Raw genomic sequence first — 15,561 nt, forward strand, 5'->3', positions numbered from 1 at the left:
TCCTCATACACTTTCTCTATCTGTTCATCTTCAGCTTGCGACGTCGGCATGTATACCTGAACTATCGTTGTCGGTGTTGGTTTGCTGTTGATTCTGATTAAAACAACCCGGTCACTGAACTGTTCACAGTAACACACCCTCTGCCCTACCTTCCTATTCATGATGAATCCTACACCTGTTATACCATTTTCTGCTGCTGTTGATATTACCCGATACTCATCTGACCAGAAATCCTTGTCTTCCTTCCACTTCACTTCACTGACCCCTACTATATCTAGATTGAGCCTTTGCATTTCCCTTTTCAGATTTTCTAGTTTCCCTACCACGTTCAAGCTTCTGACATTCCACGCCCCGACTCGTAGAACGTTATCCTTTTGTCGATTATTCAATCTTTTTCTCATGGTAACCTCCCCCTTGGCAGTCCCCTCCCGGAGATCCGAATGGGGAACTATTCCGGAATCTTTTGCCAATGGAGAGATCATAACACTTCTCCAATTACAGGCCACATGTCCTGTGGATACACGTTACATGTCTTTAATGCAGTGGTTTCCATTGCCTTCTGCATCCTCATGTCGTTGATCATTGCTGATTCTTCTGCCTTTAGGGGCAATTTCCCACCCCTAGGACAAGAGAGTGCCCTGAAGCTCTATCCGCTCCTCCGCCCTCTTTGACAAGGCCGTTGGCAGAATGAGGCTAACTTCTTATGCCGGAAGTCTTGGGCCGCCAATGCTGATTATTTATCAAAATTTAGGCAGTGGCGGGGATCGAACCCGGGACTGAAGTCATTTTGATTATGAATCAAAAACGCTACCCCTAGACCATGGGTCAACCTTCAACATTTCTAATCTTACATAAAGAGTCTCTGACTACAGGATTTCATTGGTGACAAAAAAAATGTACTAGTAGTAACTAGGGCTTTTCTGTCTTTGGTTATTAATGTCTATTGTAACTTCAGCAATAAATTACTGTTTAAGGCAACATAATTTAACATTGATTTTGTGGTGGGCATGCCAGTTTGGGCGGAAATCACTGAGTGATGGTATATTTTAAGAGAGAAATCCCATTACCTCATAAATTAAACTCTCTTGTATATTATTGTAGCTGTGTATATTCTAGACAATGAGATATTTATCGTGGGGTGCCTTGGTTCAAATGAACAAACCATGTGATCTTTGGATAGTAACTCAGCTGCACACACACACACACACACACACACACACACACACACACAAATCTGAAGATTCACAGTAAACCAGTTCTTCAAAATTGCTAAGACAGAAGCACCTTAAGTTGTAAAGTGTAACCAGTTCTAAATTATGCCTCTTTGTCAATACAAATAACCTCCATACCAGGGTTGAGCTGCATCTGACATTCTTTTTAATCCATTGTGATCACCAACAATGTTTAAGATTTTCAACCTCTACACTTAAAACTGCTCTAACTCTCCCCTTCTCAGTTTTAATTCTTATCCGGTCTTTCTCCAACTGTCTTTTTTTCTCTTTCCTACCTCTGTCTGTCTCCCTTCCTTTTTTAAAAAAAATCTCTTTATTCTCATTGCTTGTGCTCTTAATAAGACTAGCCTTTAATTCCTTCTTGACAGTTAGTGCATGAATTTTGTAATAGGACACACAACAATCATGACAGGTTCTATTGCTGTTTTCTCAGTCTTAAAGTAGTCAACTTTGGATTCACCATTCCATTACTTCCTCACTGTAAAGAAAATTGAATAATTCTATATCAGACAAAGTTTCCACAGCTGTTTTATTTAGATATGTCAAAAGCATCATGTGATGTAATCCAAATTATGGATTATTTCACATTGATATCATTATGACTTGACCCTTTTCTAGTTTTCCAGTCCTTGGCTTAATTTCTTGTTCACATTCCTTAACTTTTCTCATAGATTGATCTATTTCATCTTCTGATTTAGAAGGAAGACAGATTCAGTCTAGTGATCTGTGGGAAGCATACTGCCCCTTGCAGTAAGCAATTCAGAGACACTGTGAAAATCCTGAATATGGATGGTTAGAATGGATTTGAATCATTCTTCTCCAAAATATGAGTTCAGCCTCTTGCCACACCACCACCTCACTTGGCTTCTGTTTTACATAGCCTGTTTTCCATTTTATCAAATTTATCTGTCATTTCACTAAGACGTGATTCCAGATCACAGTGCATTGCACATATGTTGGCAAACTGGGACAATGCAAAGATAATCTCTCTGAATGATTTTGAGCCTCAATAAAGTTTATGTCCGCCAGAGGGAGATCATTGCCATAATGTGAAAGATCAGGTCTATCATGCAACTGCATGAGAGTATGAAAGATTAAGGAAAGAAAGAAGGAAGTTTAGAGCATCATGTTCTGTTGATGATGAGGTGATTAGAAATGGAGCCTAAACTCTGATTGGAGAAGGATAAGGAAGGAAATTGGCTGTGTCCTTTTCAAAGGAACAATACTGGCATTTGCCTTAAGTGCTTTAGAGGTACCATGGAAAAGCTAAACCTGGATTTCCGGATAGTGATTTGAACCTTCATGTGTGATGCAGAGGGTTTTTACTGTTTGGTTCAGCTTTGTTCATTTGTGCTTTCACACTCAGCTAAATGAATTTCCCCACACCAGAATTGACACAGAATGACACAAGGTAACTTTCAGCACATTCTCTTGGCAAACAGAATAACTCTGTAAATGAATGTCAAAGTCTAAGGTTGCAATGTGAAACACGACACAGTTCTTTCCATTCTGCACACCCCCAACATATAGCCTGAAGAGTGCAGGTGTGCTTCTAATTTTATAATATGTAAAAAGTGATGAGTAGGAATCATTAATTCACAACAGTTCTAAAAAAAATTAGATAATGAGCATGTAGCCATTTGCACATACAGATGTTTAAAATGAAAGTAAAATGAGTTGTTCCACATCATTATGATTAATCATACAAATGATCCACAGAATATGAAACTTAGTAACGAACTCTGCACACAAACAGGCTGCTTACACTTTCACAAAGACTAAAATAATTGGCAGATGAAGTGCCACTCATTTAAAGCTAGACAGACATCCTTTTCACCATACTTAGCCTAACTGACTACAGACAGAAGCAATAACTTCTCTTCAGATTCACAATCAGTTGTTTACATCAAACCACACATGGACACTTTACTGATAGGTGTGAAGAACAGCCCTTCTCGTGCCTAAGTAACCAATTAGGATTATCACATTAAGCTAGAGAATTGCAGTCATGTGTGTCTTTCTGATTTGGATGAGCTCTATTAATCAATTTATAAATGCACCTAGTGGGTAGAGCACTAGAGTCCAGCTGGAGTTTCAATCCTGGAAAGGGACACAAATTTTTCCTCATTCTGTTCCCTCCAGAACAGTTCCAGGCCCACTAAACCTGCTATCAAATTAGTACCAGAGACCTTTCTTGCTGATAAAAGGCAGCCACAGTGAGGGACCCATCATCCTCCCCTTCTAGTGCCAGGGTGGAGACTTGCTACAACTACAGGCAGGCCAATAGCCCAGTCAAGAGCTTACACCACAGGCTTTATTTTACTTTAGTTTTCAGAATTAAATGTCAGAGCCAGTTTTCAAGCTTTTATCTCAACAAACTGTTAAAAGTTTGGTACAAGTTTTGCTTAGTTACAGGAAAACTACTGAATGTATTGATTTCAAATTTTGTAAGTGGAACTCTTGTAAATGTTGTAAGTGTGAAAATAAAATAAAATTGATATCATTTTGTACAACCCACAATTATAAGAAATTATTGTGCAATGTGTTGAAGCTCACCATACTTGCTTCCTCACTTGTAGATTTCTCTATTCATGCCACACCACATACTGATTGATACTTTCAGTAGCTGTATCCTACTGTAGACTCTTCAACTCTGGTTGCACGTGGTTACGAGTGAATTTTTCTTTCTTTTACATACTCCTGAAATACAAGTCCAGTGTCTTAACACAGCACCATCTCACAGGGTGTTAGAAAGATCACTACCATCCTGTGAAACGACAGAATCGCCTTTCATGGACACTTAAGATAATTGAAATTGGAGAGAATGGAACATGAAATATTGAAAATCTCTGGCCTGCTGGCTGAAAAAGGCCAGAAGACTCTACACTAAAATATTGTGCCACGGAGTTGTCAGCATCTGCAGTTCATTCAAAATTTAATAGAATGTAAAAGAAATGGTTTAGACAATTTTACTAAGCAGGATTTACTTTCTTGTCTTCACAATAGCCTTGAATATGAATTTTTTTGAGCCGCTTATCTCTTCTGGTTGCAACATATAATTTATATTGGTCTGTTAATCAGGTACAAGCAGAAACTGAGGCGCTGCTTGCCACCTCCACGCACACTGTCAGTACCTGCTGGCAGCTTTGTTACATCGGGAGCAAGTGGCGGAGCTCCGACTGTTGTCCTGGGGCCACCTCCACCACAAGCAGAATGGGGAGCTCATGACAACCTCTCGTACCACAGCATCCCAGCACGATGAACTATGATCATATATTTCACGTGTTTTATGGCATATGAAAGATACACTGCAAGAAATACTACCTCATGTCAGATTTCTGATATGTGTAAATAGCTTATTAATATGGTATTCATTGCTATGCAATGACAAATATTATAAGAAATGTCTTCCTGATGATATATCCAACAGATATCTACTTACAAGCTGAATCTTGTGCATTCAGCAGAGAAAAAGTGATAGCTGTTCTGATGATATAGGGATTCAGCAGTATACTAAAGAGTGAATAATATAAAGTTGTTTGATACTTTTACAACAATTATAAAAATAAATTAAATCATGCTTCAACATTTTATTGCTCTGAAATTAATATGTGAGAGCTTTCAGCAACTGCCGACTTTCTATCTGTGATATACGTTACTTAAATATTGTGATTCAGCAAGTTAAGGCTGTTGAAACTACTGTATATGTATAAATACAAATAAGAAATGAATATCTTACATCAAGTGAATGACAGATGCAGTCAAAACAGTACTTGTTCGGTCTCATAAATATCTTTCAGAACTATTTATGTTTCTTGCTGTGGTTTATTTTGCTGCAGCTACTAGTCATACTATCAACCAAAGCTGCAGTGAATTTTGCTATTCTTAGCCGGAGCATACAATATAGCTTTTCTGTGACATTCATTAATCACTGTGTTTAGAAAGGCAGGGGAAATATGTGACCATTGCAGCTGTCAGTAAGTTACCAATCAGTTTAAATTCTGTCACTGTTTATTGCTTTTAGTATGAGTTCACTGTCAGAGGTGTCCCTTATGAATACTTTCAATCTTTGAATCATGATCTATTTTTGTTTCATGAATGTAAAACAGTTGTTGTAGTTCCAACTTTAATTTTAGGTAAGTCCTTATTAGTCTACCATGGTACCCATCACAAACATAGAGACATCAATGAAATAAGCAGAAGCAATAAAATTTGTTCACATTTTTGAAACAAGTCTCTCACAAACACTGGAAGATCATATTTATCCCACTTTACAGCACATCCAGATGTGATTTCTCTGAGTTTCTAACTTCAGATGCCGATATCATACATATGATAATCAATGTTAAAAATGGCATAAATGTTTCTTCTAGTTGAGGAAAGTTTATTCTGCCATATAAATGTGACCAAGTGAGGGAATACAACATGATCTGTCTTTATCCCTCATCTGCCCAGAAACATATGTCTAAATTGATTAACATTCAGAGAAAAAAAAATTTCATGGTACACTCATTGTGTGAAAGTGCTATGTTGGAACACAAGATGGGGCTTGGAGCAACCTAATTACTTCCATTTTCTTCTAGTTTACTGTTGTGAAATACAAAATAAATGAAAATTAGTATGTTAAACTATTTTTGTGATGTATTAATACCACTGTTTTGTAAATTGTGTTTTTGTAAATATTTGTTTCAATGCATGTATACGTTAACTTCATCTTGTAAACCTTATGTAAATAAATTATTTCCCAGAAGAGAAACATATTGTTATGAAAAGAGAGCGCATTTAGGAATAAATATGATATTCTACATATTTATAAAATTTATGACAATTTATATGCACTAAATAAAAAATTGAGACTTAAACAAGAAGGGACAGTTGTACTTCAGTGAATTTGTTGGTGAGTGCAGAAGCAGGTATGCACTAAAAGGTCTCAATTCTCTCAATCTGCAGTCTTGAGTTCACAGAAATTTGAGGCTTTATTCAACATACACTAATAACTACAGTATATCATTCAAATGGGAACAGAGACATGACTATTAGAAATTAAATGATGGATATTTAATACAAAGCAGTTCTTAGAATTCCTATCTTGTACATCACATTCTGTATTGAAACTTCCTCGAAGATTAAAACTGTATGTCGGACTGAGACTTGAACTTGGGATTTTTGCCTTTCATGGGCAAGTACTTTACCGACTGAGCCAACCAAGCACAATTCACAACTCGTCCTCACAGCTTTACTTCCACCAGTATCTCATCTTCTAGCTTCCAAACTTTCATTCTGGAAGCATTCTGTGTTATTTACAAATTAATAAGAAGAGTTAGTTTATACGACTAGACATAGTCACACTTTTCCTGTCCAGTTGTGCTATAAAATGAACAGCAGGTGTCTGAAAATTACACCTGGTGAATTCTTCAAAAATTACCCGATTGAGATTGAAGTACAGTTACTTCTCACCCAGAGGCACTGATAAACTGCAGGAGCATCCATCGTACAGTTTAGGGCCCTGGCACCCAAAAGGAAAAAAATGAAAAAGGGAAAGATAAAATTGAAAAAGAAAAGCAGAAAATTAATAAAAATCAATTAGTCAGCTGAAGCTTTTTTCTGTGACAAAATAATCAAAGATGGTTCTATACCATTGGTTGTCAAGCTGTGGCCTTTGGGACGCATGAGGCCCAAACCAAGTGATTGTGTGGCCTGCAGTTCTCAGCTGTATTTTATAATAATGTGCACCTAGCAACTAACAGTTGAATTCAAAAACTTCAACCAATGCTAAGAGCTTCTTAAGAATGTAGTTTTTGTGCTCAGTAACAAACAAAAATACTTACAGAGACAGTGTAATTTTAAGATGTGCTTAATTTTAATTGACATTGGTGAATTTGGCTGTAACCTAAGTAAATCTGCTACTTACCTCAGGGGCAGAGAGGTAAGTAATACAGAACTTCTGGGTTAGAGGATATGAGGCAGAATGTTTGTCATTCAGTACTGACAACTTGAGGGCGTGCAGGGTGTGCGTGACTCATGCCAATCACCTACTGTGGTGTCAATTTTGAACAGAAGTAAAATGGATCATCTTCAAATGCTATACATGTTTGCAGCAAGGAACATGAATTTAAATTAAGCCTGTTCTAACACAGCAAAAAATGACATTCATAACATTTAATAAACATTTGTGATCATATTTCATGTTACATAATGCGTTTAGGCATAGGTACAGTTACTGTTATTTGTCTTAGTCATATGTTCACAGACACAGCACAACAAGAGGCAATTACAGTGTCACAACTTTGTCATTGCTGATGGTCACAGCAGTCGAAAACAGAGAACAGTCAATAGAAAGTATTCTGAAAGGTGCTGACTTTCAACAATCAGTACTTGGGACTGGTGGCAAACATATCACACTGTTACTATAGGGAGTGTACTGGGGGCTCATAAAATATTAATTTTTGTAGGTTACTAATTAGAAAAGATGAATAAATATGCAGCTCAAGGTGCTACTCAGCAGTGTCAGTATTGGCTCTTGAGCAAGAAAGTATGACGACCACTGTTCTAGACATTCTTCAGAGGTAAAGATATGTGATTCATTTACCTCCTATATCCAAGTTTAAGATCAAGCTGCTTTAGAACTCTTAACATAAATTAATAAGAGTTTATAAAAAGAAAGCAATTAGACGTAAGCAAGAATTATGTCCAAAGCTATAATGGAGCATCTATCATGAGTGGCGTATACAATGGTATGAAAAAAATAATGAAATAGCTGTTTAGATTTAGTAATTTTAAGGCACTGTAGAGGCCGATCAAGAAATAGTCCCATGTTTTGAAACAGATGAGAACATTTACAAATGTTGCAGCCCCAGTGTGCTGTGCATTGTTCCTTTAATACTTACAATGTAATGTTAAAGACATTAAACCAAATGTATTGGACTATCACATATGGTGCCATCTGTGTGCTTAAAGAGAGTTTCATTAACATTCTTAAGGCTCTGACAGACATAATTCTTTCGAATAGGGAATGTAATAAATGAAACGTAGCAATAAGTATTAAAAATGGAATTGAATACTACAGTATTGTTGTTCAGTGTAAATAGGTTTTGATACATGAGAGCATGCACAATGCAATTTAGAAACTGTGTTGTCAGAAAAAGACTTCTTGATGAAACTTTCTGCACCTGTGAAAGATGGGGCATAAAGTGTGAATTCTCCAACAAATAAATAAAACTATAACGGGCGATGAAAAAGTTCCTATTTGAGGGCGTTCCTGCAGCATTTGTGCAACATAGCATGACTACAATGTTTATATATAAGCAAAAACATGTGGGCAAGGGACTAGTGTGTCATTTATAGTGACATTATTACAAAATGCATCCAAACAGGACCAGTGCGCTGTTGTTGTTTACTTGGGTGCTGACGGACAAACACTGGTAGACCTCCATCAGAGAATGAAAAATGTGTATGTGCAGCAGGTCTGTTGAAAACCATCTTTGTGGAATGGTGTGCCAATTTACATGCTGGTCACACACCGATCCAAGATGCAGAAGTTATAACAACTCAAGTGGGAGACACAAGCATCTGTCCTGTACTCCTTATCTCTCTCCATACAATTATCATTTGGTGAAGAAAACATAAATGAATTGCAGCCATAGCTGCAATAATAAATTGCAGTACAATATGAAATTTAAAAAATCGATTTACAGTTGCATTTGCTTTTGTTCCCTTAAATAAGGCTCTGAAGGGTCAATGACTCCTGTCAGATGAGGATATGCAGCAGGCTGCTACGGACTTCTTCGTGCAGTAGGACATAGTGTTTTACCAAATGCGTATCTTCAACCTGGTGCATTGGTAGGATGATTGCCTCAATGCCCATGGCAATTTTGCTTCATTTTTTTATATTGATTCTGGACTGCACGGCCTTTGAACAGAAACTTTTTGATTGCCCCTTATGGTATGAAAGTGCTTTGACAAGCTTTGCAAGGACAAGACGGTAAGAGTCCCTATAACTAGACTTAGAATGACATTTTACAGGCTTCATTTATTAGCAGTTAAATATTAGTCCACTATATCCAAGTGGACTTTGCATTAAAATTTGTAATTATTCAAGGAGCACAAACCACTGTGAAAAGTAAAGGTGAAATATTAGTTGCCTCTAACTTTAAGAACGAATACAAATATGAAAACGATGATGCTCTTAAATTTTACAGTGAAAAATTTTGGAGATCCTTGCTGTGAAAGAAGAAATTCATGAGAAGCTAACTATAACAGTCACTATATACTGGAAATTAGCTTGTGATTTTGAGTCATTCATGAAACAACTCAATGCCTGATTAAATTTTTTAACTTCTAAATGGAATGAGGTTAATATTTAATAAGGATTTAATTAAATTTTCTTTAGAGAATAACTATTCTAGAGCTATACTTATGTCCTTTCGATTTGATATAACCTATCCCTCCTCAGTTTAATTTACAAGAGTTCTGCAAACTAGATGCACTTCTATTGATAACATCTTTATATGCACATCGAAAATGCATAAATGTTGTGTAAATGTTTTCATTTAAATCACAGGACTAATAGAAAGGAAAGTGAGGACTTCAAGATGTGTATGCAAAGTACAGATATGAAATATGTGCACAGTACACTTGGCATTAATGAAAAAGAATATATGTTCCGTAACATAGATGTAGGCTGTCTTCAAATTAAACTGTGTAAGCATATTAAACACCCTTAAATCCTTGGCTACAAACAGCATCAGAATACTTGCATAATAAAGATCAAGAGACAATAAAGATTACAGGGTTAAACTGCGTAACAAATTGAACAGTAAAATTTTAAGCAGAATCATCAGAAAAGGAAAATGGATACACTATTAAAGAAGGAAGGAAGATTAGGTTTAATGCCTCATTTACAAGGCCATTAGAGAAAGTATAAGCTCAGACTGGTGGAGGAGAAGGAATAAAATTTTCCATGCCCTTTCAAAGGAAAACCAAAAGGCAAAAGCTCTGCTGCTATGACCTCATACTGGTTCATTGGGAGCAACCAATCACCATGTTGTCCTCAGCTCATGGTATCATTTGGATGTGGTATGGAGAGACATGGTGCCAGCACACGGCACTCCTGGTCACTGTTGGCTTCACAGGCCTTGGAGTCGCTACTTCTCATTCAAGTAGCTCCTCAATTGGCGTCACAAGACTGAGTGGACAACTGAGACATGCAAAAAAATGGGACTTTTCGTTAATGGCAGATAATGGACTGATCAAACATAGTCCCAAAATAGCAAATATTTTCATTAAGTTTTGTTGTTTTACTGAGTTAACTGATAATTTAGGTCTGAACGTTTTCCCAGTGGATTTATTATAGCACACCTCCAGAAAAAAAATCCTTCAAAAAAAATGTGAATAAATCTCATCAGAATTTCTTTAATGAGTATTAATCAACATAAGCTGATCAACTGTCAGTGCTGCGAAACATAGCAGTTCATTTTCCATAACATAATTTTCCAACACAGTGGGATCAGAAATACTGTTTACAGTTGCTTGGTAAATGTCTTGTGTGTTGTAGGGCCGATGAGAGTGACCACTACATCTACATCCATGTACATACCCCACAAGCCACCACTTAGTATTGGGTGGACAAGAAGTCGCCTTATCCTGGTAGTATCCAATATTAATTGATTTGATTTGTTTCAGCACAAGTACTTACTCATGTCTCCAATGTATTGGTATGTTCCCCATCATCTTGTCAGCACGTTTCCATATGCATCCATATTCTTCTTGACATTTTTTGAGTATGTCAGGTGTTACAATGAGAAATGCATCCTCAACAGCATTGTACAGTTCTTCTCTTGTAGCATAATGATGTGCAGGTATGTATGCGTTAATGACTCCCCATAACAAATTGTTAGGTATGGAGAAGTCGGGACATCTTGGTGGCCATTTCAAGGGAGCTAGTGTTGCTAATGAACCATGACCTACTCACCACCCTGGAAAGTGTTCATTTAGGAACTCACGCACTACAAGAGTGTAGTGAGCAAGTGTTCCATCATGCTGCAGCCATATGTGTTCTGTGAGGCCCCTTTACTCAAGCTTGGTTATTAACTGTATTTGTAATACATGTAAATAACTTGCACCATTTACAGTCCCCTCAAAAAATTATAATCTACGGAAATGTGGTGTCATCACTGCCCATATCATTACATGAGGTTGGTTCCTTTTTAACTTGACTATGTAGTGAGGATTCTCTTTGGCCCAAATAACAATATTTTTAGCATATTAGCTGTGATAAATGGCACATTCATTTGAAAACATTACCTTGGCACAATTCACTGCATTTGGAAATTGTGTTAACAAAGCACAGCATGCTAAAATGCACTCATTCCGGGTCTGTATCCAATGACCCACTTATGAGCACTGGTTAAAAAGGTCTGACCTTACCTGGGTATACCGAGTTCTGACTCCTGCACATGTTTCTTCTTGTGTCTTCTTCTGTTCACTTGATGGCCTGTATTTAACACTTACTTACTTATCCTTGGTTTAGGCCTTAGTGACCATATGCCTGCTCCACATTCCTCCTCCATCGTTCCTGGTTTTGAGGTTCCTGCCACCACTCGCCTGCCCCTCATCCCGTGTCCTCAGTGTTCTTGTCCTTGTCAATATTGCCCTTTCATTTTGTCTGCAGTCGTCCCCAGTACCTCCTTCCAGCTACAGCTCCCAGAAACACATCATGGGGTATCCTCCCTTCATTCATCCTTGCTACATGTCCAGCCCAGGTCAACCTTCTTCTTATTCTTTTTATGATGTCAGGCTGTGCATAAAGCTCTTTTAATTCTTGGTCTTTTAAAATTCTCCGTTCCCCTGGTTATGAATCTATCACAGGACCATATATTTTTCAGAGGATGTTTCGTTCAAAAACAAGTCATTTCTCTTCATCTGTTCTCCTAACAGTGAGGCTTTCACAACTGTACATAACCACTGGCATAATCATACTTTGGTACAGCCTGATCTTAAAACTTCTTGGCAGGGATCTTTTCTTCTGCTCATCCTGAAGGCTAAAGTATGCTCTGTTGCCTCTGGCATTTATTTCAATTTAATAGTGGTTCTTATCACTGCAGAGACTACCAAGGTATTTGAAAGTATTTGACCTTTTGAATCGGAGACTGTCTGCCGTGAGTGGGTCCCCATCTTTTGCTGACTTCCTCAGGACCATGTATTCTGTCTTATCTTCACTGACATGCAGGCCTGCCCTACTGGCAATCTTACAGTATGAGCCTGCCATTCTTCTGAGCTCTTCTCTACTACCACTGATTAGGATTATATCAGCCACGTATGCCTATCAAGTCATTGACATGTTGTCTAGGGGTATTCCAATGGGGTCAGTTTTCATAAATTCCTGGTCTGTTTTTTCTAGCACAAGGTGGAATAATATAGGGGAGAGGCCATCTCTCTGTCTGAGGCTGGTTTGAACTTCAAACTGTTCTGATAGACCAGTACTTGTTTGCACTTTACAGCGTTTGTTATCGGCACATTGCCACCAAGAGTATTGTTTTAGATGGAAACTGAAATTCCTTTAGTACTCTGATTATAGTACCCCTGTGCACACTGTCATAGGTATTTTTGAAGTAAATGAAGAGCATGTGCATATCTGTATTATATTCCCAGTATTTCTGAGTTGTTTGACATAGGATAAATAGGTGGTCCACTGTTGATCTGTTGCGTCTAAACCCACATTGGTAGTCTTCAGTGAGTGGTTGTATCCTATATAGGAGGAGTAGAGATAGTACATTATGGCTGACATCTAGCAGAGATATTCCCCTATAATTGTCACCTACAAGGGGGTCATTCGTTTTCAGTAATGGACAGATGATAGCCATTTTCCGGTCTTCTGGGAGACTTCCTTGCTCCCAGACCTTCCATATGAGGCTTGTCATGGTTCTTACAGGGTCAGGTCCTCCATTTTTTATGAGCTCTGCAATAATTTGGTCTTTCCCGGCTCCTTTGTTATTTTTTTTATTTTTTCAGTGTTTGTGTAATTTCATATTTAGTGGGAGTAGTCACTTCTGTGTCCACAATTTTTGGGGATTCAAAAGGAAGAAGTTCTGTGGTATCTTCGCAATTTTGGATCTGGGATAAATATTCTGTCCATCTTAGCCCTATCTCTTTCCCATTCACTAATATTCTTCCCTTTTCATCTTTAATCAACTGTTCTTTCTTTACATTCTTCTTGGTACATTTCTTCACGTTTTGATACATTTGTCTAGTCCGGTGGTGAGTGAGATCCTTTTCCGCCTCGTTGTATGTCATTGTAATATTTCCTTTTTTTCCTGTCTAAGAACTGTTGATGTTTCTTTCCTTGTTCGAATAAAGTTCTCTTTTAGTTTTATATTGTTCATGTTTTCCAACCACTCCTTTCTAGCTCTCCTTCTTTCCTCAGTTTTTCTTTTGCATATCTGTTGAACCATACCCGGTTAGGTTTTTCTGTTTTCCCAAAACTTTTGTGACTGCTTCATTCATGGTGGTTTTGATATTTGTCCAGTTTTCATTTGTGTTATTGTGACCAGACTCGATTTGCTCCACATTTGTTATCTTCCCAGCTAGTTCTGTCACAAACTGTTCCTTTCTTTCTGCCTCCTTTAACATATTTACATTATAGATTACCCTTTTGGTCGTTGTCTTTGCGACTTTTAATGCTGTCATTTTAGCTATTACTAGGAAATTATCAGTGTCACAGTCTGCTCCTCTGTATGACCTGGTGTCCTTGATGCAATTTGCAAAACATTTTTGCATACATACATGATCTATCTGGTTCACAGTTTGGCCATCAGGTGATATCCATGTCCCCTTATGAATATTTTTATGGGGGAACATGGTACCAGATATGCATAAGTTGTGATCTGTAGCGAATGTAAGCAAACGGCTACCATTGTCATTACTTTTTTAATGTATACTGGTATTTCCAATGACAAGCCTGTCAGTTGTCTCTCTTCCTACCTTAGCATTGAAGTCCCCAAGTATTATTTTGATACTATAGTTTGGCAGTGAGTCATATGTGAGATTCAGTTGACTACAGAATTCTTCTTTCATGAGTTCATCTTTGTCTTCACAAGGAGCATGTGCATTAAGAAAGATCACAACTATGCTTTGTCCACCAATTGTTATGTATGAAATTCTGTTATTTATGGATTTGAATTCTTTTACCAAGTTTAGCACTGTGCTACTAACATAAAAGCCTGTTCCAAATTCTCGGTGGTCACCACACTCTTCATGTAGAATACTTCCTGTACTTGTTCTTACAGACCCTGTCTTCAACACTACTCAGAGCAAAATTATGTCTTTTGCAATCCATAAGCATTGGCTTTCGTGGTGGAACGTTATTAAATCTTTCCTGGAATGGTCCCTTAATCTGTCTCATCGTCTGCCCTGTGTGTTGTCATTCATGCACCCATGCACCTGTCACTAAGCCCTCCTCAATAGTATAACTGTGACTGCTCACATCTGCCATGGTTTCAAATTACAGCTTGATTGTGACAGCAAAAAATGTAAACATTAATTCCAACAATTGATGTCAACAAGTGATACAAAGTAACACAGCTACCAACGTGCACAGTAACATTTGTTACTAAACCAGGGTTACAACAGTACAGGGACTTCTTGAATATCCTGTAAATGATAGAGAATAGCCTGCACCAATGCCAGTCACTGCCTGAACTATTCCATTGGCAAACTGGGTGAGGGAAAATGACTGTCTGCATGCTTCCGTACGGCCCCTAATTTCTCTAATCGTGTCTTCAAGGTCTGCATGCAAAATGTATGTTGATGGCATTAAAATCATTCTGTAATCAGTCACAAATGCTGTTTGTCTAACCTTTCTCAATAGTGGTTTGCAAAAAGATGCCCTTCAGAGATTGTCATTTGAATACACAGAGCATTTCTGTACCACTAGCATGTTGCTCGAAGCTACCAGTAAGAAATCTAACAGCATGCTTCTGAACTGTTTTGATGTTTTCATTTAATATGACCTGGCGGGGATCGCAAACATATGAGCATTACTGAAAGATGGGTAGCACAGGTGTTCTATACACGGTTTCTCTGATAGATGAGCAACACTTTCCTAGCATTCTCCCAGTAAACTAAAGTAGACACTACCTTCCATACTGCCTGCTTAATTTGCTCATTCCATTTCATATTGCTTTGCCACATTACACCTAGATATCTAATCAACATCACTGTGTCAGGTAGCACATAACCAATACTGTATTCAAAAACTACAAGTTTGTTTTTCCCATTCATCTGCATGAGGTTACATTTTCATACATATAGAACAAGCTGCCATTCATCACAC

General features: G+C 37.7%; 1 protein-coding gene across 2 annotated transcripts in view; it reads left to right on the top strand.

Moving 5' to 3' along the window:
* LOC126418750 (cadherin-23) overlaps nt 1-5,988 on the top strand; it is a 392,502-nt gene extending 386,514 nt beyond the window's left edge. For both annotated transcript variants that reach the window (XM_050085675.1, XM_050085676.1), the window contains exon 30: nt 4,314-5,988. In XM_050085675.1, coding sequence (XP_049941632.1) covers nt 4,314-4,494 — 181 coding nt within the window. In that variant the 3' untranslated portion in view covers nt 4,495-5,988. The remainder of the gene's footprint in view (nt 1-4,313) is intronic.
* The last annotated feature ends 9,573 nt before the right edge of the window (nt 5,989-15,561 follow it).

This window comes from Schistocerca serialis, chromosome 9, assembly GCF_023864345.2.
Source record: "Schistocerca serialis cubense isolate TAMUIC-IGC-003099 chromosome 9, iqSchSeri2.2, whole genome shotgun sequence".
Lineage (NCBI taxonomy): Eukaryota > Metazoa > Arthropoda > Insecta > Orthoptera > Acrididae > Schistocerca > Schistocerca serialis.